Raw genomic sequence first — 23,157 nt, 5'->3', positions numbered from 1 at the left:
AATTCGGCCTTAAATGCCACATTGTAGACTATCCGCCGTTCTACTCACATGTCTCTGTACCTCTAGACTGTTTGGCATATAAACATGGATTAAACTACATCACCGCGTAAAATAAAACAATAACCAAAACGGGCAAGTAATTTGCATAGCAAGGCGTTTAATCCTTACACCCTTGCCTGTTTCGGCGCCTCTAATCTCATTCAGTTGGGACTAACTTGTCATCATTCGCCTCTTTCGGCTAGATAGCTTTCAATGCGTAAAGAGAGGTTTGGCACAACAGACGCGAGCTCTACGCGCGATAACCTGATAAGCAGTCAGACGTACCCGTGAGGGAGGGGGAGTCCGTGCACTGTATGGGCGAACAGCGTTCAATCGGCTCAATCACAAATTGGCCCCATTGATAAGATAATAAGTCCTGCTCGCCTTTTGAATTAAGTCAGGATGGTGCTGTTATCTCGCTGGATAGCCACAGCCATCCTCCACTCCCGACAGACTTCTGTCTCCGCGCTTGATCGCGCTGCATATAGCGCTAATTTAGGTCATTATCTGTTTAAATCGGATGAGGTCGGCGCTTTGATTGCCCGCCAATGCAAAAGTGTACAGGCAAGAAAGAGAATGCCGACACAAGGACTGAAATTCCTCATTACTCAAACCGGCTAAAGACAGGAGCAATAGTTGAGGAGGCAGCTTTTGTCGTTTTAACGATTAGATTTATTTAGCCGGATAAAGCTTTACTGCTGGATTTTGCTGTCATCATTTTATGAGTACATCAAATCCTGATGACAGCCTACAGAAAATTGGAAACCAAGTGAAGTGTTTGTTCTAAACACTTAAAATCTCGTTGAATTTTCCAGAATGACAATTTAATCCCCTCTAAGACGGTCACACCCAGGGTCTAAACCTTTAAACCAATCAATCACTATCAACAGAAAAAACATCCTCGTCGAGCAGGCAAGTTGTCCATTTGCAGATGCTAATTCATTATTGAGCAGGAGATTCTGCTTTGACTGCAGCAGCGCCTCTGAAGCTTCATTTATTTCATTTTCCTGAATGTCCCGTCAACAAAGAGGACACAGCAAAATGACACTAATTCAGTTGCTCTACATGGCTATAATATCGGACAAAATAATAATCCATAGGCCTACCACGGGAACCTATTTTTAGATGTAAAAGGTCTCTTTTTTTTGCATGCATTGTGGAATAGTATAAAACACTAAACCAAAGGCATGACATAATAAAACCTGAAAAACAAATGAAAATAGGTGTCACCAATATGGCCATCAGCTAGTGAAGATGTTAGAAATGAATACACAGATTTTAGACGGGCAATTGGTCTGTGGGATTTCATGTCAACTTTAAACTCCTGGAGACAGAACAAAGAGGGATATAGAAGAAAATGAGCATGATGTTCATTGAGCATCTGATTAATTTCTACCACCCACTGCGTTCATAGTTCATATTAACAGTTCAATCAGAGTTCCGTTAGTATCCAAGCCCCCCCCCCTCAAAAAAACAAAACAAAAAAAAACACATGCACACACATACACGTGCGCACACACACACACACACTCTACAGGTAATAGAGAGTGAGGAAAGGAGGGGAATGGGTGTGCATCCATCCCCAGACTTGCTGGAGCCTGGAATTAATGGGCTCATTCAGAAGCGAATGAGATGTCTTAACACACTTGTGAAAACTGGAAGGGCGTCAGTGGAAGAGAGGAGACTTCCCTTTGATCTCTGGCTGAGTGACTTGTAAATGAAGTGGGCATCCCCATTATAAATACCCCAGACCCTAACCCAGTGCTGCAGAACACCAATCTTAACAGACTCATCTCTGCCTGGAGAGAGCAAGAGGGAGTGAGAGAGAAACAAGCAGGGAAAGAGGGCTTTCACAGAAAGGGAACAGAAGGTTCTTCAGACCGCTGGAGACTGGAAGGACTTCTTTGGCTTTAGTTCCCTGGATCTGGATTACGTGTTTTCTGATATCATGAAAGGCTATTTTTCTATCGAGTGGCTCTCTCAGAGCAGTCAGGAGACCAGTGACACAGGGCCCAGGGCCCCTGTAGACCTCCAGCTCTCTGCGGGGCCCCAGAATGGGCCCTACGGCTCCAGCACCCAGCCGGAAAGCCTCCCCGGGTTCTACAGCAGCCATGGGCGAGGAAGCACGCAGCTCCAGGAGGGGCCCCCACACAGACACATCCACGGCTCCCCTTTTGCCACACACCAAGGGCCCAGCACAGAGAGTCTCCTCAGTCTGCACTCCAACACTCAAGGTAAGCCTGGGCTCATTAAAGAACATGAGAACATTGAAATATAAAATGTAGTACATTAGCTTAGTAGTCTGAGACTCCACCTCATGTCCTATGCTAATGTCTGGTAGGACACTGGAGAACTGTAAATAATGTGCATACAGAAAACAATGATTGGCATTACATCAGCTCTGATATTTTATTTTGGTAGTGTAAAATTTTGTATCCCCCGAGGACCCTTAAAAATTCAGTTTGTCAAAGTAATACTGGAAATTGCAATGCACAGAAAGTATAGTCAGATGTGATATTGTTGTAAGGAGGGATTACATGCTATGGAAAATTTTAGTGGGACAAAACCTGGGCATGGAAACTGTAGCAGTTCAAGTCTTGCTTTTGTTACAAAACATGGAACTGCTGCAACATTACAAGGAGGTAGAAAAAATAAACTGAAGGGAGTCTTAAAGCAAAGAGAACCCTAGACAATGAATGTAACACTCATTTGGGTCTGGCGTGGATTGAAATGAACCAAAGCTGGGCGATGCCATCGCAGAAAGATTGTTGTGCATGCACAAGGTTGCCGATCAGTCCTGGGGTTGCTCAGTAAAGACTCCTCTCTCTGTGACTCTCAGTGGCAGAGACAGGCTTTAGCAGCAGCGTGGAGGAAGAAGAGACGTCGGGGTATGAGAGCGAGGGGGAGCGCTCCCTCTCCCCCGCGGCTCCGCAAGACACCCTGACGACGTCCCCGGATACGTCCCCCTCGACCGGACGACGGCCCCGCACTGCCTTCACCGCCGAGCAGATCAGCCGGCTGGAGAAGGCCTTCAAACGCAACGCGTACCTGGGCACACACGACAAGGCCGAGCTGTGCAAGCAGCTCAGTCTGTCCGACAAGCAGGTATGAGCCTGAATCCCTGCCTTAAAACTCCAAAACGAGTCCTGGCCTTGCTCTTTCCACAAAATCAAACCCCAATGTTTTCTTAACTTGCTCAACATACTTACCGTAAGTGCTTCAAAAAGTTTGCTTTTGCTTTGTTGGACAACTGCATTACGACAGGTCATTTTGCGGCTATGGTTTTTCGAAAGCCCACAGCTGTTCTTGCAGGCTGAACCGCAGTCTCACTCTTTCTCCCTTTCTCCACCTAGATCAGGAACTGGTTCCAGAACCGGCGCATGAAGCTGAAAAGGACCCTCCAGGATGCCCTGGCCCAGGCCTGCCAGGCAAACACCACCTCGCAGCTGATGCAGTATCCAGAGGCCCAGCCTTTTTGGCCTGGCTACTTCTCTGTGCACGAGAGCTCCGCCCCCTATCTGAGCCCCGCCAGCTTGCGCTACACACCTCAGGCCGCGGTGGGCTCGAGTCCCGCCATGTGCCTGGACTCGCTGTACCAGTGCGCCAGCATGCCCGGCCTAGTCATGCCTGCTGCCAGCACCCCACTCCTGTCGCAGTACCACCCTTACCGTCATCCCTACTAGAACACACTGAAACCTGGGGACACCATAGCGTGCAGCCTACTCCACGCTCGCTTCGTCTGGCTGCACAGTCCCATACCCATTACACAAGTCAATGTTTCATTAAAAACCTACTTGCTCATCTGTTAAATCTAATGTGCTTGATGTGTGCTGTTCCCATGTAAACAATGGAAAGAGTCTGGCAGTGGAAAAAAGCTCTGGTATTAGTTTTTCATTAGATGCTACTCATCGCTTTTTACTAAACAGGGTAGAGTTCAATAATGACTGTATATGGTTTTATTCGGTTCCTGTTTTTGTGCATTTATGTTCTATTGAAATACAAACTTGTATATAGTTTTATGTGTGACATTGTGGAAAATAATGATGCTGCTATTTTTATGAAACCGGTACTGCATTTTAAATGGCATATTAATATTAAAAATAATTTTATAACAGTTGTTTTTCCCTTTTCCTTTATTGTTCTGAATCAGACCTAGAATAGAATCCATACACACATTTCACTTTGACTTACCAGCTTTATCACATTGTCCTATAGGACATTTGTATGTTTTCCTGTTATGCAAGTAATAAAAATCACATTCAGGAAGATTGATTGTACCCTGAACACTCTGATCAGCTTGTTGTGATCAATGTCATTCAAGTTTAAAATAGTTGTCCAGTATTTACTAACATAAAATAACTGACATTCAAAAAGAACGGACAGGCCATCAAGTAAGAAATTCACCCGTCCTTAATTGTTTGTTTTCCTGGGACACAGCCTCGATATGAACACGTCACAGATCGTCCTCAAGTCTGGCGGCGGGGGAAGTAATTAACTTCAGTATTAACTGCTCAGGCGAGAACGGGCAGATATCAGATATCCTGCATCAGCACTTCCCAGCCCTGTTCCTGGGGATCTGCCATCCAGCAGGTTTTCATTTCAATCCAAATGTGGCACACCTGATAGTTAGCCGCTCAAGGAGATCTCTAGCTGTTGGAAGGTGAGCTTTGTTGGTGTTAAAACAAACTCTTACAGCACAGCGGACCTCCAGGAACAGGGTTGGGAAGCACTGCCCTATGTTAAGCACATATGCTGCTGTGCAAGGGTCACATTGTGGTCTATTTAGATACTGGTGTAATAGCCCCCTCTGCTGACAGAGAAAACAAAGTGCATGTATCATGTTTTTATGGGGACAATACTGGCCTGCAATTATTTCTGATTTAACATACCCAGGTCAATAACTAAATGGGGACACTCAGTTAAAACTGCCTACTGAATGTCAGGTATTAATACTTATACTTGGAGAGGGATTGGTAAATTAAAATAATTCTAATTTGTCGAAGTGCCAAAAGACATGACACATTTTAAGTCAATTTAAATACAGGCTGCAATCCAATAGTCATTTACAAATATGGACCTCATTAGACACACTAAATTCTTTGCTGAATGCACAAGTGAGGATCACATGGCAGCAAAAAATGGGAAATGGTAGGAAGGGGAGGGGGCTGCAGTCCATTGTTACCATAACCTGTCAGCAAACGCATCTTTTTGAGCCATCGGTTTACAAAGCAGGGTTGAGTCCCTCTGCAGCAGATAACAAATGAAGTCCATCTTCCCAGTAAAATAACCACACTGGTTAAATGAATCGTCCATTTGTCTAGTGAAACTGTGTGAAGCCCATGTAGCAAGACCTCCTGACAGGACAACAGCACCACCATATCCCTCTTGAAACTGAAGATGAAACTATTTCATTTCCGATGACATGCACTTAGACATGTACCGTTGATGAATTCAATTAGACGAGTTTGTCTTCAGTAATTGGAGTGGATGGCAGTTCCCATTTGCCAGCTGAAAGGCTCAGATACTCAGAAATGTGACCATTCGGGTACACAACTGGTCCAGGTTGGGTCACAGAACCTTGGTCATTTGAGAACTGCTGTTATGATGAAGTTTTGCACAGGCAAATTCACATAATTACAAACATGCGTGGAACTGCAGTATGGACTACGGAGAAAAAAAAAACCCACAAACACCATTTTGAAAAACACGGTTTAACAATTCAAATTTTTCCAGTATAAAACACTTTTGAAGCTCGAGCCAATCCAACAATTTTTTTCCACAATATGACAAGATACAACCCATCCCCCAACCCTCGATGAAGGAGAAAACAAATCTAAATCAACATACAAATGTTTCTTTTTTGGCATTTTTTTTCTTTTTTTGAAATATTACAACTTATAATCTAACAATCAATTGCTTATATCTTCAAACTACAATTAAAAATAAAAAAAACAAAAAAAAAAAAAAAAAGGGAAAAAAAAAGAGAAAAGAACTGGAACTCATGGAGTGGCCCAGTCCTCTCCTTTTGCAAGTAGAGCCACTGCAGGCTCCAGGACACTCCCCTTCCATCTCTATGCGGTCTTCTGCTGGCCCTTCTTGCCAATGAGGGACTTGTGGATATGGGGGATCACACCTGTAGACAAAGCAGCACGCAGCATTCAAGACACGTGACACATTCACCCGACTTACCACTGCCAGACGGCATACCCTGGCTCATGTCAAACTGAAGTGAAGCAGGCCTGGGCTCGGTTAGTACTAGAGCTCAGGGCAGCCCCCTGAAAGTCGACAATTCGAATCTGTCTGTCAGAGACCCCTCAGTCGACAGATTCTTTGAGTCGAGCAGTCTGTTTTTTTTTTTTTAGACAGTCAATGTGCATTACAATACTGGAATAGCCTACAGAAATACAGTACTGTGCAAAAGTCTTAGGCACCCTAGATTTTTAAATATAATACATAGTATATATTTGGTCTTAGATGTTTATTTTTTGTTTTCTGCATTAGTGTGTCAGTAGAAAAGAACAAATTTGAGATTTCCAAACATGAATTTTCCACAAAATGAAATTTTACAGATAGACTTTTGTATTTTGTTAAATTAAGTAATATTTTAAGTAACAGACTATTTTTCAGATAAAAACTTGATTAATGGTCTATGGGAATACCTGGAGAGCCAGAAGCGAGCGAAACAGCCAAAATCTGCTGGCAAGTTCTTCAAAATGCTTGGAACAACCTACCAGCCGATTTTCTTATAAAACTGCAGGACAGTGTCCCCAAGAGAATTGATGTAGTTTTAAAGGCGAAGGGTGGTCACACCAAACATTGATTTTATTTAGTTTTTAACTATTTACTGCTCTTTATATTATTTTTTCGATATTTATAACCTTTCATTTCATTATTTTTGAAAGCATCTTAGCTGTACAGCATTTTTCCTTTTTACAGGTGCCTAAGACTTTTGCACAGTACTGTATAAAGTTCTTTTGTAGACGAGAGGCCAGTTAGTATTTCAAAGCGGACAATGCCGTGAATCTATTTAAACCGTTTGCATTTATTTTCATCTAAAAGAGGTCTAATCTTAAATTGCTTCATTTGTTTATTTGTTATTTTACACGTTTATTTAGATTTATGTATTACTTCTTTGTATTCAAGAGAAATAAAAAGGGTCTCGTTGAAGACGAGACGTCAGTTATTTCAAGGCTGAAAATACCGTCTATTTGAACTGTTGTTTACAAACGCGTTATTTTCAACAAAAATTCTAATCTTAAATGGCTTAATTTGTTAATTTATTCTTTTACATGTTTGTTTAGATGTATAGGCCTATATTAGGCTTCTTATATTTAAAGAGAAATAAAGAAGTAGCCTAGGCCCCTATCCTGTTGAAGAAGATATGTCAGTTATTTCAAAGTGGCCAATGCCGTGAATTTATTTAAACTGTCTCATTTGTTTGTTCATTTTGAATGTTTAAAGCAAAATAAAGAAGTTATAAGAGCTAGGTTTAACCAGAAATACCTGTGTATTGTCTCATTATTCTGACAAATCTGCACGTAGGCTAATGCATTGTCGGCAATTCAAATCAGCCATCTGGCGTCATATGCAGTTGTCTTAACGGATTTATTGATTTTAAATGCTCAAAAAAATGTTCATATGACTCTGTTGCACTTGACTAGGTTAACGTAGTCTAAATCAGCACTGAAACGCATGCCAACGTACTATTTTGCCAGGAAGTCTTATAGACCTATATATATATAAAATGAATCGTCAAATTGTCATATTGAACTGCCGAATCAGATTCGACTAAGAAAATTCTGAGTCAGGCACGGCCCTACTAGAGCTAGAAACGGGCCAAAGGTTTCACCCCGAGCCCAACAAGACCCCATGTGCTGCAGCATTCTGACCCGATCTGAATCCGACTTTAATAAGCAGTTGCTTATCTTTTACAAACACTCAACAATATGCCTCATTCTCAGTCCTTCCCCCAAAAAACAACAGTACTGAATCAGAATAGAGGCTAATTTAAAACTATTAGAGGTAAACCTTAATACTTTTGATGTTGACATTAATCGTACACTAGCCTGTGATTAATTTGATTTTAAAAACTGTTTGACGGCACTAGACGGAATTAGGAACCAAACCGACCCAAACTGTTGGGTTCTGGTCAGATTTTATCAGGCTCAGGGTTAAAATGAGGAGCTCTAGTTAGTGCTCGGATGGGAGACTTCCAGTGAAAACTAAGCTGCAGCTGGAAGAGGTATTGCTGGGCTAGTTATCACTCTGGCTGAAATAGAATTTCATAGCCCCAGCCCATGCCGGCAAAACTCTCATTTGAATGCCTTCACCGAACACACTACTGAGGTGCCCCAAGGACAGAGTAGCAGAGACTATGTGCTCTTGTCTAAAGGATGTGTGAAGCCAACAGAGGAACTTGCTCATGCCCAATCGACTAGCGAGGGCCACTAGAGGGCAACGGAGGGCTGACGGAGACACCCTCACCCCAGGGTGGTGTTACAAACAGCTCTGCATTGCCCTGTGGGGCTGCCAGCCAGTCAGCACTAGCATGGCCCCGAGTCCAACACCAGGCAGTGGGGCCCACCCGTACAGCAGAACAGAGCCAGGGTTGAGCCTTCAGAGCAAAGCGTGCCACTCACCTCCACCGGCGATGGTGGCCTTGATGAGCGAGTCCAACTCTTCGTCCCCACGGATGGCCAACTGCAAGTGACGCGGAGTGATGCGCTTCACCTTCAGATCTTTAGACGCGTTCCCCGCCAACTCCAACACCTGCAAACGGGTGGCGTACGAGTAAACAGCAGATGAAAGCAGCGTTCCATAACTACTGTCTGTCACTGGGGGAAAGAGACAACACAGTCAGATTCCCAGACTACCATAAACTCTGTGTCTATTAACATAAATTCTAACTGGATGTAAAAATATTCAACTTCTGTCAACTGGTCCTCAGCTGCCAAATGAGTCAAAATGAAACGCATGAAAAATAAGCAAAACATTCTGAGCCCTTGAAAACAGCATTTATCCATTTTGATTTTTTAACATCAGTATGAACTAGCACTTCCTTCCTTCCCTATTCAGTTTCAATGTGCATTCGTTACTCTCTTTCAAGGATTTGGCTGCAGTAACAATATAAAATTCCAAATCAAAGCTGCGGTACGGATCTAAACATTGACTTATTGACAAGCCGTGCAAAGTGTAAATTGGCCACGACGTGGCTCCCTATCGTCACTCTCCGCTGAGAACCAGTTTCATTTACAACCTGCACGTGCACACACGGGTGGCCCCCCCTCTTCCACATGCAAATGGAACAGGCTCGTTTAATGCTTACAGAACCGAGGCCAGAACGCACTGACAGTCAACGCAAGACTAACAGAGAGAGAGGGTTCTGTAGCAGGCCTTATAGCGGTCGACTGGCCAAAAGGTTGTTATGTGTAAGGTATCTGGTAAAATCATGAATTCACCACAAGACTACTACTTCAGTAACTCCAACATGATTGCCCTGCCCCAATTTCTAAAGCTCAAAATGAGCAGGCATTAGCCACACAAACTAGTCTAAATCGAGTACTTGAGAGTTCAAGTGAAAATCTTAGAATTCTAGTACCGAAATGTGATGTGCAAGGTGCAAAATGCATTGCAAAAACCTCGATAGATATTTCCTTGATTTGTGGTCATCAACTCAAGAAACTATCAACTTACCTCATCATAACTATTGTTTCAGGAATGAAATAAACAGCTAAACAATGATGCTGGACTGCAGCGGTCTTCTATTTGGCAGCTCACACACCTTAAACTCAAGTGAGTGGGCTGCAGTTGTTAATACTAAAAACCTGTATGCACAGCATTCTGCATTAGCACCTGATTTATCTAACGAAAAAAAAAAAAAAGTTTGTGTTCAAAGGTGTATTCATTTGAGTTGAAGAAATCTGGTAGTACACAACCTGTGAGATTCAAAAGGTGCGATTCAAAGCCTGCTTTTATCACCTCAGCAGTCAGGTACTCGAGGATGGCAGCGCTGTACACCGCCGCAGTGGCCCCCACACGCCCGTGGCTCGTAGTGCGAGTCTTCAAGTGTCTGTGGATACGGCCCACCGGGAACTGAGGGAAGACACGGAGGGCAAAGACAGCTGATGAAAGGCTTTCAGGCTACAACACAACATCCTCCATTGCAAGACTGAGCCAAATACCGATCTGCGACCGGTCAAGAAGCCCGCCCACTCACTGGAGCTCGGTGCTGTTTGGGAAGAAAATCCCAAACGGAGGCGAGATGCAGGCGAGTGGCCCGGTTACCTGTAGTCCTGCCCTCTGTGAGCGAGACACTGCTTTTGCCTTGGCCTTCCCACTGTCCTTTCCTGCTTTTCCTCCTGCCTGGGAAAGATAAAGCCAGTCAGATTTGAGCACAGACACTAATGCGAGTTAAAAACAGGGGTTCACACCATGGAAATTCTGAGACCAATATCAATAACTGATATTTTTCTGACCGTATTGGCTGATGCCATTAACACGGATTTACATTACAGCACAAATGCAAACTGCAGCCAATTTTCCATGTTCAAAGATTTATTCATTTACCTTTACTTAAGCAGCGTAGGTTGACAGAGCAATGTAATTAAGCTAACTTTCCACAGTGTGGAATATGCTCACAAAACTCTTGATTGTCGAGTTGCAAAATGACACAAATTTGTAGCTGCAGCAATTTTAGGTGCCGATGGGGGCTATGTATGAATCTGAAACTTTCAACTCCTGTTGTGCAGTTGATTTGATAAGATAAAGGGAGAGCGATGTCTAGCAAAATGGCTTGCAACTGCTTTGTAAAATAAATAAAAATATAAATAAGTATTTGTCCACTCAAGATAATTTATTGCAGCCTTGTCTTTTTTTTTTTTTTTAGCAATGGAATCAACTTTACAAGTACACGTTCTTCTATTTAATGTGAAAGACATTATGAATAAGCAAATTACAATTGTTTTTCATGTTTATTACTTTAAAATTAGATTTTTATTTACATGGTCAATTTTTAAAATGTATTAGAATAATGGTGTATGCCTCGGGATTTTTTTTGGGATTTCTCCAAGATTGTCAACAAAACTTGACAATATTATCCACTCCTTCCATAACAATATGGTTGGAAAAGCCGGCCGCCATAATAAAGAGCCAGCAAAAGACAGGCGCCTGTGTAGGTCCAAAAGCACAGAGAGCCTCAAATGTAAATGGGAGAACTTCATGGCTCGGTTCAGGAGCTGAGTGTCTCTGATGGTGAGGAATTTCGGGAACAGAACTGTGTCTCCTGGGACTGATGCCATCCCCCACAGCACAGGTCCAAAAACTGCCAGGATGGAGAACAACTTTTGGGAGCCAAGAACCTAACCTGAATGCCTGGTCTTTGTTTCTCAAAAGCAACTCAATACCCTCTTGAAAAGTTATTTTTCCAAATGAGCATCGTGTGATTACATGTCTGAAGACTAGGCCTAGTGACTGTGACATCCCAGTCGGATACGCCTTAGTCTGCACAAACTCATGTATTTTCCGGGGCAAAAGGGAGCAGTTGCCTGGCGCTGGGAGCCAGCGGCAGCTCCCCTATTATTGGTTAATTGAACCGAATCAAATTGTTCATCCTCCTCCTCCTCCTCCACCCCCCCCCCCCCCATCCTCCGTTCTCCCAACACCGTAAAATATTAACAAGACAAAATAACTAATCGAAAAATGAATGTCGACACATTCATTAAAAGAAAATGCGAAATAAAATAAGCCCATATGTGTTTTAAAGTGTAATTCCCCTTTAATGTCTGTCGTGGGACGCTGGTTGCCGTTAACCTTAGCCATCACGGGTTCTAACGTTAAGCGATATCTTAGATTCGCCTACAGGGGGCGCCGTTTATTTAAAAAATCGCACTTTTGGTATTACCAAATCTTCATTGGAAGGACATCATAATTCTGTAACGTTACTGGTTACACTGAACTACAATATTATGCTTGACATAAAGACAATCTGCAAAATAAGACAAATAAAATATTTAGTTGAATGGATAATTAAACACTCACGCGTTTATAAATACATCATGTTTGCTACAGACATTTAACGCTAAATATTTTTCATCAAAACACAACATAGCCAACCGTTTCCTAGATGATCAACAGAAAAAAATTCTCAAATAAGAGTACAGTCTAACGTTAAACACTAGACGACGAAACGTTGGGTGCTCGGAAATGAAGCTAGCTAACTAGAACTGCCCACATATCTAACGCTTGTTTATAATTTTGTTTGCTAACCGAACCAATTTACCTGCCATTACGAACTGACATGCCATTCCGGTAAACTAGCGGCAACCACAAAACGTGGACTCCAAGCGAACCGTGCGTTACCACGCTAGCAGAAATGAAAACCATAACGCCTGGTAAAGCAATTAAGCTTAGCTACCCAGCCAACGTGCAGAATCATCAGTAGACTACTCGCGACGTTAACAAGGGACTCTGACGAGACTAATTTATGCTAGCTAGCCTAGTAATATTAATAATACATCCGACTATATCAGTTAATGTAATTTAGCTAGCCCACTGTTTTTTCAACAAACAAGCTAAGCAAGTTAGCAAGATAACATACAATTCTAACAAACCTGAACTGGTCCAAATTAAGACACGACATTGTACCTAGTTTGCTAGGTTATCTATTGTAGTAAAGGTGCGTTTTCATTCCCGCCAACGGAAAAATAAAATACAAATCTAGCAACAGATAGCCAGCTAACATTAGGTAACTAAGAATACGATGACGAATTTTAAAAGACAACGGGACATAATGTTACTGCAGGCTACGCTAACCAGCCACAAATTTAAATTCGCTCCATAGCTAGGAACATCGGTGGCTACCTTTAAACTAAATTGCTGTCAGAGCGAAACAAAATTAGCTAAGTAAAATGAACTATGGATAGCCAGCTAGCTGCCAGACATAGCTAGCTGCAATAAGATAATCTGGCCTTTCGGCGCTTTTGCAGTTAACGTCAAGCAGCTAGTTGGTCAGATACTCAAAAATGCAGATAGATCACTTACCAACTAACTAGTATACCCATACATTGCATTTTAAAGTGCTAATGTCTGGCAGGAAAACCGGCAGCCAAGCCTGTTAACGTGCCAGCAAGATAGCAGTCTGTTTACCCGGTTATACTAGCTAAGATTGCTAGCTAGTTTGCGTCATATTTCTAGTTTAGCTTAGCCAGCAAGCTAGTGAACTGAATTCCATGCAGCTTCATGCACTATAATATTCAGTCTTTTTTATGACGAAATGCAAAATTACAGAAAATTAACATTAAAAAATGTATTACCATTTTTTTTTCCGTTGAGTTGTTTGTACTCGGGAAACGAGGGACCTGGGACAATTTTCAGCCGGAGATGAAGCGAAACAATAAACCTCCTTTGCGAGAGCCTGTGTGCGAGGATTTCGCGACGACGGTAAATCCACCAATGGCGGAATTCTATGCTGGTTTGAATAATCTCTCCAACCAATGGAATCGTTGTTTGTACAATGTCTACCCATCCCCCACTGCAAGATTAGCTTCGACTGCCTTTTGCACACGGACCTGAAAGTAGGAGGAAATGACCGACACTACAACAAGAATGATTTTTTTAATTCAACGAAGCCTCAACGCACCATCTTTGCATGGCCCAGATATTCCAAGCAGAGCTACCGCTTCAATCAGACCAAGCATTTTGAAAACCGACCCCAATTTAGTTTAGGCTAGGCATTTTGTTGACGTGTTAGTCCGTAGCGAAAGTTGATGCAAGTACAGTGCAAAATACAGATTACCACATGTTCAGATTGCTTAATTCGTTTTTTTTTTTTTTAAACCCATTTGAACAGACTATATAGCAAATGTGGAATACAAATGATGGCGTGCAGCCATAAATATAAACTTTTTTTATTACAAAAAAAAAGTTTTAAATATGTGCCACTCAATTATTATTAAGTCTAGTGTATACGATTTTTTATATATAGAGTCTGAGTACAGGATATATTTCTTTGTTACTCCTGTTTAATTGATATCATCGATCTTAGTTTCTACTATTTCTTTGTTTTTGTTCTGCAAGCAATTATTTAAACTGTTAACCCCGCATACCACTTTTTCTGCACTTTGAACTGATGCACTTGTACGTCGCTCTGGATAAGAGCGTCTGCTAAATGCCTGTAATGTAATGTAATACTGCACTGCTATCTTTTTCTGCCACTCTCGCCCCAATGATGTTTTCATTCCTCTAGTGTATGGTAATTTATTGCAATTAGGCCTACTGGCACTCATTCTAAAACAGTAACAATAAAATTGTGCATATCATATTAACCAGTGATAGATTTATTTGGAGGAGATCAATAGACACGTGACCAAGAGTAGCTAGTAGAACAGAGTGGATCTATCATCGATGCAGTACAGATTATACAACTGTGGCGTATGGGCGTAGGAAGGAGATAAGAGTTTAACAGTATGCTTATGATAAATATGGTTGAAGGCAGGCACGTAAGCACCACACATCTGAAAGTGAATGTAACATTCATTCATTTGTAAGGTAAAGGTCCCATTTACTTAGTGATAGTCCCTCTGCTATTTGATGTGCATCTAAGGACACGGAAGTGAAGAAAGGGGTTAATAACTTATGGTGAAAATGTAAAGTAAATGTAGGCCTAGTGATTTTTCAAAATATGTATGTACAATCCTATATAATCATATTTCATGCAAAATATAATTTTGAAAATACCACTGCACTTACATGAAAGTATTCCCTTAAATTAAGCCACTTTTTTGTCCTAGATGCTCCCCAGAAAATAGCGGACAGATAATAGTTAGCTAATTGTGGTTTCATAAAATAATAATGGCGAATAAATAAACAGCATATTAAATGGAAAGCAAAGCTTGACAGACTGTTGGGCTTTTAAGCATTTAAACTCTATTTGGACGGAATTTCAACAGGACAAAAATGGGTAACCAATAGGAAAGCGTAGGATGACGATAACATTTACGTCAAGGCAGAAGAGTAAACCAATTGAAAAATCTACAGAGGGAAATTATTGTGGCGGATTAATAATTCTGACCAATAAAATCAACGGAGGTAGTTTATATAGACTCGATTGACAAAGAAAATTGGCTTATGAGGAGGCAAATATCTGGCGTGCTCTTGTAATTGGCAGATGTAAAGCCAATGCGAGTGGACGAGGCGGGATTGTACTGTTTCCGCTAAGGGGGTGTGCACTGGGGAAAGATACGCAGGAGGGAGAAGCTGGCTGCTGGTGGTGAAGATGGCGGATGGAGACAGTGGGAGCGAGCGCGGTGGTAGTAGTGGTGGCGGGGGTGGAGGTAGCAGCGGGTTCCAGCATTTCCAGAGGGAGCAGGAGACCCAAGAGTTGGCGTCCAAGCGGCTTGATATCCAGAACAAGCGCTTCTACTTGGACGTAAAGCAAAACTCGAAGGGCAGGTTCATCAAGATCGCCGAGGTGGGAGCCGGGGGTTCCAAAAGCCGCCTGACCCTTTCCATGTCAGTTGCGGCGGAGTTTCGCGACTACCTGGGTGATTTCATTGAGCACTACGCCCAGCTTGGGCCCAGCAGTCCCGAGCAGATCGCACAGTCCTCCGGGGGTGAAGATGGTGGGCCTCGGCGGGCCTTGAAAAGCGAGTTCTTGGTCCGAGAGAACCGAAAATACTACCTCGATCTGAAGGAGAACCAGCGGGGGAGGTTTCTCCGGATCCGACAGACCGTCAACCGTGGGCCCGGGTTTGGAGTTGGAGGCCCTGGAAGTGGTATGCAGTCCGGCCAGACAATCGCCCTCCCTGCTCAGGGCTTGATAGAGTTTCGAGATGCCCTGGCCAAGCTGATAGATGATTATGGCGGGGACGACGACGAGCTGACCGGCGGCGCAGCAGCCGGGGGATATGGCGAACTTCCTGAGGGCACATCCATCATGGTGGACTCTAAACGATTCTTTTTTGACGTCGGGTCTAACAAATATGGGGTGTTCCTGAGAGTGAGTGAGGTAAAGCCAAGCTACCGGAACTCAATTACTATCCCCTTCAAAGCGTGGGGAAAGTTCGGAGGGGCATTCTGTCGCTACGCTGAGGAGATGAAAGAGATCCAGGAGAGACAGAGGGATAAAATGTACGAGAGAAGAGAAGAATCTGAAGGCGAGGATGTGGATGACGACTGATTCGTTTTAAAAGCTGATTAATTTAAAAAGCCGTGAGATCCATAATAATATAGCCAACGTTGCAAAGCAGAAATAAGACGGATATTACGCGCATGACGAATCGAACATTGATCCTAAATTATCGTGGATTAAAGTAGGCCTACACATGACAGGGAAATATTGTCGTTTTAGTGACCAGATTATTGTCCAAAACGGGTTGGGAGTGGTTATATTAGAAAAACGTAACCATTACTAGCCAGTGAGTAACGAATGTCATGGGCAAATAAAAAGAAAAATACTTTAGCCAGAACTAAGGAACCCCTTCTCCACTGAAAACCGGCAAGTGGGTTCCAATAACCCTATATATATATATATATATATATATAGGGTTCCTTTATATATATATATATTCCTTTACTCATTTTATAAATTAAAGTAGTAAAGGAATAACTCCGCCTGGACATTACTCCCTACCATGATTTGAATTGCTATATAGCTAGGCTAGTTATTTGTAAAACTCCGAAACTTTCCAGGTTTCCTCTGAAAACCAGCATCCATTGTATTACTGTTTGATTATAGTCTTGCCCCTGCTGGCGGTGTGGGAATTGTAGTAAGTCGATAAAACGGCCCTTTAATGGAAGATTATAGATTCTTTAAGTGGGGTTGATAACAGGATAAATTGATACCGAACGCGAGAGAACTAAATGTAGATGCGTATTAAAAAGCTGTTACTTGCATTCAGATTTTGTAGCGACGGTACAGAAAGACATCAAAGGGCGAAGTGGGTGTGGACACTTTCTGAACTGACCAACGGCCTGATGAGACTTTTAGCTTGCTAACTTGGTTATGACATTTTTAAATTTTATTTTCTCGATAGCTCACGGTCCCCCAAAGTATGAAGATTTATTGTGCGGAGGGGGTGGGGCATTTCGGCTCTCGTTCCATAGCCATAATATTCAGTTTGCAGCCCAGGATTTATTTGAAACCAGGAACTATGTAGTAGATTAAGCGTAGAAGCCTGGTTCGACCAACTGCCACAACTACAAAAGATGTCTGCAAAGTCCAGGCGTTAATCGAGAAAAATGTGTTGAAGTCGTCTTGAAATCGTGTAAACGTAAAAGAATCACTGACTGGATGGATAATCATGCACGTCTGGCTCTACGAGTTTCAGCGTCGCTGTTGCACGGGTAGTGGCTCTCCTTTGCTTCTGCAGTTTATAAGAACTTACTATTGGAATTATTTTTTTAACATCAAAAGGGAGCCACCTTTGGAGGCGTCGGCTCTACAGCTAATGTGGACCTTAACTGATAAGGTAACATCAGTCATTCTTTTACTACTAGATGTTTAAAGACTGATCAATTGAGTTAATGGAATCTGAAGTTTGGATCGAACACACGCGTGTGCTTCTGGACAGAAATGCATGGATGGTGGTTAGAAAACGATTGAAAGAAGATTATTCTTTAAAATACTGAGCAAGCCAGCATAAAATATTTTTAAATACATAAATGGAAGATATATATGAATTACAGTATTAAAAATGGTTGTATAGCAGGCTTCTTTCATATGCTGAGCTGGAGTGCAGAAGATTTGTCCTGGACAATGTTTTCTGTTTTTCTTTAATATTTTCATTTGTTACCTAGAAAGAATGGCAGAGTATTACACCTCTATAATTAAAGTAAAACGTATATATATATATATAAACACACAAATATGTTGACTGTATACTTTAGGTACATTAGATTCCTTTTTACCTGTTCACTCCAATCTTCCCGAAAAGCTTTATCATTGTTATTTTTTAACTGCATTTAGAAATGAAATTTGTTGTTAATTTCAAGTTATTCATGCATTTGAGTTTTCACAAGATTTAACGGGGAGATGCCCAGATCTGTGTCCAGTTGTCCTTCATGGTTTAAAGCTTGCATGCCTGCTTTGGTCTGGAGCGGACTTGTGTTCATTTATTGCATATTCTGATTTACTGTATGATGGTATTGATAAACTCTATACATGAGGATTTAGCTTCCTTTTTAATTTTGTAAAAAAATATATATATTAAGTATATATATTTTGAAAACTAGTGGAAAAGCAACAAAAAGTATTCCTGGCAACATCCTCATCTCTTGGAGTGCCTAGCTCTTTTTTACCCATGGTGTACTGGGCGATTTTGAGAAGTTTTTTTTTTCCTGTTACTTCATTGATAGCAGAATTTAAAGTAATCTAGTAAACCAATGGCTTTCTGACACAGGTTAGAATGTGTAAGTGTTGATTTCTTTGCCATGTGTCATTGTTGCACTTTAAAAGAAACAAAAAAGAAAACAAAAAAAAAATTCTAAATCTTGCAGTTCATTTAGCTTGTCGTGATTTCTAATTCTTTTAATTCTGCTGTTCTTCACAGAAAAAAATGTCATAAAACTTATGGGATCAATAGTGTTTTTGTTTTTTTAATTAATTTTTGGCACACTCATACTGACCTGTAAATATGAGTTGACTACATCCTCATTCCTGTACTGTTAAGTGGCAGCTGTTCCAGTTGTGTGTTCTGTTGTTTCTGTCAAGTCCCTTTTCAGTAACAAATAGAAATTCTTTGCTGAGGAAGAGCTTCTAACAGCCAACAGCAGAAGAATTAGATGCGCTTAGGCACAAGAGGTCAGAAAATCCTGAATCGAATGATAGAGAAGGTGCAAAATAGTTTGGTAGCAAGGCGAAACCGCCTACTGCCATCTGCAAAATGGGCACAGTTGGAGCCGGCATGGCTGCCAGGGGTCACTACATTTTAATTTGTTTTTGTTTTTTTTTCGTCTGCCTCTATAGCATCATCTTCCATGCCCGTCCACATGAATTGCCTGCCTGGAACAGACCTTTTTATATAGATCTACTATCAAAGCAGCTGGGAGGACAGGGCTGCGACCTGACCACTGTAGTCTCTACTGTGCAGGGCATGGGGTGGGCGTACCTCCTCCTGTGACCTAGTGGTAGACGAATCATCTGTGTTTTTCTTCACTCCTGTGGGCTGTGAGACACAAGGGCTTGATTTTTGGGAACAACCAGAAATAAAAAGGAAAAGAACACTTTACACAACACACAAGCACAACACACAAGTTTTGTTACAGTTTATGGTGACATATTACCAAACTGCTGAACTCTCTTTGTGGAGAGATGTTGAAAATTCATGAAAGAAACATGTAGTCAACATGCAAACCACACAGCTGTTAAAGAAGCCAGAATGCTAAGGCATCACTGTAATCTTACAATTTTTAGAGACAAGTAGGCGAGCTTACTATAACCTGGTCAATAATGACAGAAGATAAGTACAATACGTCCTGTAACTGGCCCTTTATAATACCTTGATAAAGGTCTGTTAGTTGACTGACTGATGGGTTGTGGGGGAAATTAGTTTGTCCTTATTTTACTGCTGTGTGTTTAAAGTTCTCCATCTCCCAGTCACAGGGAAGAGTGTGTGCAAACCTCTGGCGGAAATCGGAGAGCAAATTCTCTTTTGAATAGGTGTGCGGGTTTTGTGCGGTGTGTGGGTGTATTCTGACATTTGGGGCTCAATGAATGGACGGATTCGACGCTGGTTAGGTCCAGAGGCATGCTGGAAGACTGCAGGAGCGGAAGAGTGAGGTGAAAACGTGATGTGGGCTAGCTTCTGCGGCTGGTGCAAGGACTCTCACACACCCCCATCCCCCCTTCAGCTGTTGTCCAGACTGAAGAGCCTGTTTATTTGATGGGATGCTTTTCAGAAGTTTGATGAGCAAGACCACATAAACACCTTTTTTTTCTTTTTTTTTACCCTGGAGAGGGGGAGTGAATCTGAGCCTAATTGCAAACTGAAATGGATACGATAGTGGAGCAAAAATGTGATGTGCAGTTTTGTGTCTTGGGTGGTCTGTAGGTGCAGCTTCTCAAAATGTTTTTTTCTTTATTTTTTATCTCCACAATGGTCTACATCTTCATGTGTGGACAGATAGAGGTGATACAGGGATGTTGGTGGGGAGGGTATGTTTCCCAGGCCCCAACCTGAGTATCTGCACAACTGAGTCTGTTTTTTAGGGAGAGTTGGTGTCGTGCATGTTGACCTCTGGGCCAGAAAATGTGGGAGTCAGCCATGTTTCTGTCCGACAAAACAGCTGTGAACAGACGGGCAGACAATTAGGAGGAGTTGCGCCCTATCTTCTACAAAAGTGGAGGGATTTGTGCAAGCGCAATTGGGCCTTACCAACTTGGCACCATAGTTCAATAAAGCTACATATCATGAGAGGTCGAGGATGTCCCAGTATTCATAAGAACATACCGATATGTAATGACAAGATCTGGCCATTCAGCCCATCTCAAATTGTGCCTACATGTTCAAAGTAAAACATTTAAAAAAATTATTTATTATTAATAATCAATTTTTGCCCATCATCTGCAGAACAGCTGTTGAAGTGGTCAGCTTTTGTCTCCCTAATGTAATTTCTGTCTTAGTCTTATCTGTTTGCATTCAGTATTGGACAGGCTTGTTTAGATATTGATTCTTTCTTTAAGAAGCAGTAGAGTGTAGGGCTTTCTTGCTCTTCCTGTCTTAAAAGAAACTGCACAAAAAAATAATTGTTGCCCTGTTCCCATCATGCACCTCACCCAACATTAGAAATGATGATCTGCACTTAACGTTTATTCCAGTTGTTACCTGTCATAATAAATCGATTCTCAGCAGGGAACAGGTGCAGGAGCCAGGTGTCCGGTGACACGTTGGGGTGCAGGTGTGGGTGGGAGTGATGAGGGAGGGGGGTGGGGGTTTGTGTTGCACCAAATTTGAGAGTTTCTGAAGGAGCTCTCTTTCCCTGTCCCAGAGGAAACGGGGATTTCCAGGGCTCCACGTGAGTTGTGTTTGAGCGTAGATGCACTGTCTGTGTCCTACAGCAGCACCAGAGCTTCATACAGCTTCCTGGAGGGTTGGATGCACAAAGGGCAAAGATGGTTGAAAGGTGGTTATTCAGAGGGTCATTTAGAAAGTAAGTCGGTCTTTGGTGAGGCTTTAGAGTGAAAGTTGTGGAGGAAGGTGGGGGAGCGGTACTGAAGGATTGTTTTGGGGGACTGTTTTGGGTGTGGGTGTGTGGGTCGGGTGGGGCATGGTCTGTGCTTTCAGTTAGCATGCTCAGCCTTTCCCCAGTTCTGATGTCACGCATGCCTTTGGGTCGAAAGCCCAGCTGAAGGCACAGTTTTTTGGCGAGCCCTGTAGGACAGGGGTAGAAAAGAGGTGTGGCTTCGGAGGGGCGACCTCACTGAACGGGCAGAGGAAAGAGGCTGCGAGAGTCACAGAGCGGAAGCCGGAGACCAGCTTTGCATGGGGTGGGTAGGGGGGTGGGGAGGGGTCACAGGTCTCTGCCCCTCTGCGTTTGCTGCACTTCACTCTCAACCAGCGGAACTATTTTGGGCACGGTGGCTCCGAGCTTCAGGGTTTCCCTCCGGATCCTTTTTCAGAGCCGGCTGGCGTACGGGCTCTGCTGCAGAGCGACAAAAAACGACAAAAGAGGAGGAGGACCGTTCTGTTCTTCTCACTCTGGGGAGCTGTCGGTTGACTGGGCCATGAGTAGTTTGGGGTGGAGCCAGGCTGATAGTGGGTTTGAGAAGGGAACTGTGTAACACCAGCAATGTGTGGACTACATGGATACACCGTACCATTGCACACACACACACACACGCGCACGCATATACTAGCTAGGTATGAGTTAAAATCAAATTCACTTGCCTTCTTGTGTATTTAACTCCCAAGGTCAAGTTTCGCCTCACTTTTAGCCAGGTTTGGGGTCAGTTCCAATTCAATTAGGTCAATTCGGGAAATGTATTGAAATTCCAATTAATTAACCAAAAAAAAGAACAACCTCAAAGACCTCCGCGGACATAATTAATTTCCCAAATGCTGAATTCAAATTGAATCAACAACTGACCACAGCACTGGCTTGTAGCACACCAGTCGTATCCATATGTGGGGGTGGGGGTGGTAGTTAACTTGAGAATTTGGTAGGCCATCCCAGCCCAGGGTCTGCGCACAGCTCACAGGATGTCCGCAATAGGACTGTGCCCCATTGGGCAGGACAGTGACGAGGGCCCGCCCCTCAGATTGAGCCTGCCCACAGTGCACCGTGCGTGCTGGTCCTTTTTACAGACTTTTCTTTTTTTTTAAATGGAGTTTTACAAGTCTATATTTAGAAAATGTAATGTAATGTTTGTATCAAAAAATAAAATAAAAATAAAGAAACCTATAACTAATGAAAACTACAATATTACCCGACACTGGCTTTTATTGTCCTTTTTGATTTATGCAATATTGTTTGAGATTAATGAGATGGTCTAGGACAGGGGTGTCAAAGCAAAGTCCTGAAGGGTGGGTATTTGTAGTCTCCTTTCATTCGACAGCCAAATAAAGTCTCTGAAAACGAGATGGACCCTAGCCAATAAGTCACTTAAATGAAGCACTAAAGCACTGAAACACACTTAAAACCAGCAGATACTGTGACTGAACCTCCAGGAATTGAGTTTGTCAGAGGTAGCACAGACAATGTTAAACTGCTTGTGCTCACAAGGATTAGATTGGTTCATCATGAACTGATTGCGAAAGGAGGAACCATTTCATACTGGGGGGGATATAGATATATAAATACACACACACACACACACACACAAGCCTTTATAAAGAATACATTCTTTTTGCGTTGATTCTCATTTCCACATTACTGTTCCATTCTATGTTTCTTGTACAAATGAGAGTCCTCACAAGGAGACAGGTGTGGGCTGCGCTGGAAGCCTGCTTCTTGCATGCTGACTCTTCTGGGGTCACCCTCGGTCTTTCCAGGAGACCAGCCATAATGTACCGGGGGCCCGTTTGCTATTGAAAGACCTTTAATTGCCTTAACATCAACGTGATTGTGATCCTGATTCTGAGATATGGTTTGTTTGGTTCCGCCTGCCTCGGGTAATGTGGTATG

General features: G+C 42.5%; 3 protein-coding genes across 3 annotated transcripts; 2 read left to right on the top strand and 1 right to left on the bottom strand.

The window, feature by feature from the left end:
- The first annotated feature begins 1,987 nt into the window (after nt 1-1,987).
- On the top strand, nt 1,988-3,722 carry LOC118213004 (homeobox protein vex1-like). The gene is made up of 3 exons (XM_035391591.1): nt 1,988-2,273; nt 2,879-3,144; nt 3,393-3,722. Exons 1-3 carry the CDS (start codon nt 1,988-1,990, stop codon nt 3,720-3,722), a joined length of 882 nt encoding a protein of 293 aa, XP_035247482.1.
- Nucleotides 3,723-4,157: 435 nt separating this feature from the next.
- Nucleotides 4,158-13,483, bottom strand: LOC118212478 (histone H2A.V). The gene is made up of 5 exons (XM_035390369.1): nt 13,350-13,483; nt 10,324-10,401; nt 10,018-10,131; nt 8,679-8,808; nt 4,158-6,172 (listed from the first exon to the last, which is right to left on the bottom strand). Exons 1-5 carry the CDS (start codon nt 13,350-13,352, stop codon nt 6,111-6,113), a joined length of 387 nt encoding a protein of 128 aa, XP_035246260.1. The 5' UTR covers nt 13,353-13,483; the 3' UTR covers nt 4,158-6,110.
- A 1,652-nt stretch (nt 13,484-15,135) lies between these two features.
- Nucleotides 15,136-22,453, top strand: LOC118212477 (transcriptional activator protein Pur-beta-like). The gene has a single exon (XM_035390367.1). The coding sequence runs from the start codon at nt 15,311-15,313 to the stop codon at nt 16,211-16,213; it is 903 nt and encodes a 300-aa protein (XP_035246258.1). The 5' UTR covers nt 15,136-15,310; the 3' UTR covers nt 16,214-22,453.
- Nucleotides 22,454-23,157: the final 704 nt, after the last annotated feature.

Source organism: Anguilla anguilla, chromosome 14 (assembly GCF_013347855.1).
Source record: "Anguilla anguilla isolate fAngAng1 chromosome 14, fAngAng1.pri, whole genome shotgun sequence".
Taxonomy (NCBI): Eukaryota; Metazoa; Chordata; class Actinopteri; order Anguilliformes; family Anguillidae; genus Anguilla; species Anguilla anguilla.
The sequence above is the reverse complement of the archived record's forward strand: the minus strand, read 5'-3'. Positions and strand labels throughout refer to the sequence as shown.

Excerpts from the sequence above, each read along its gene's own strand:
- LOC118213004 (XM_035391591.1), top strand. The coding sequence starts at position 1,988 with ATGAAAGGCTATTTTTCTATCGAGTGGCTCTCTCAGAGCAGTCAGGAG. Across the intron at positions 2,274-2,878 it reads TCTGCACTCCAACACTCAAG|TGGCAGAGACAGGCTTTAGC; the intron begins GTAAGCCTGGGC and ends TGTGACTCTCAG. Across the intron at positions 3,145-3,392 it reads TCAGTCTGTCCGACAAGCAG|ATCAGGAACTGGTTCCAGAA; the intron begins GTATGAGCCTGA and ends TTCTCCACCTAG.
- LOC118212478 (XM_035390369.1), bottom strand. Across the intron at positions 8,809-10,017 it reads TCGAGTACCTGACTGCTGAG|GTGTTGGAGTTGGCGGGGAA; the intron begins GTGATAAAAGCA and ends ACCCGTTTGCAG. Across the intron at positions 6,173-8,678 it reads GGCCACCATCGCCGGTGGAG|GTGTGATCCCCCATATCCAC; the intron begins GTGAGTGGCACG and ends CTTTGTCTACAG.
- LOC118212477 (XM_035390367.1), top strand. The coding sequence starts at position 15,311 with ATGGCGGATGGAGACAGTGGGAGCGAGCGCGGTGGTAGTAGTGGTGGC.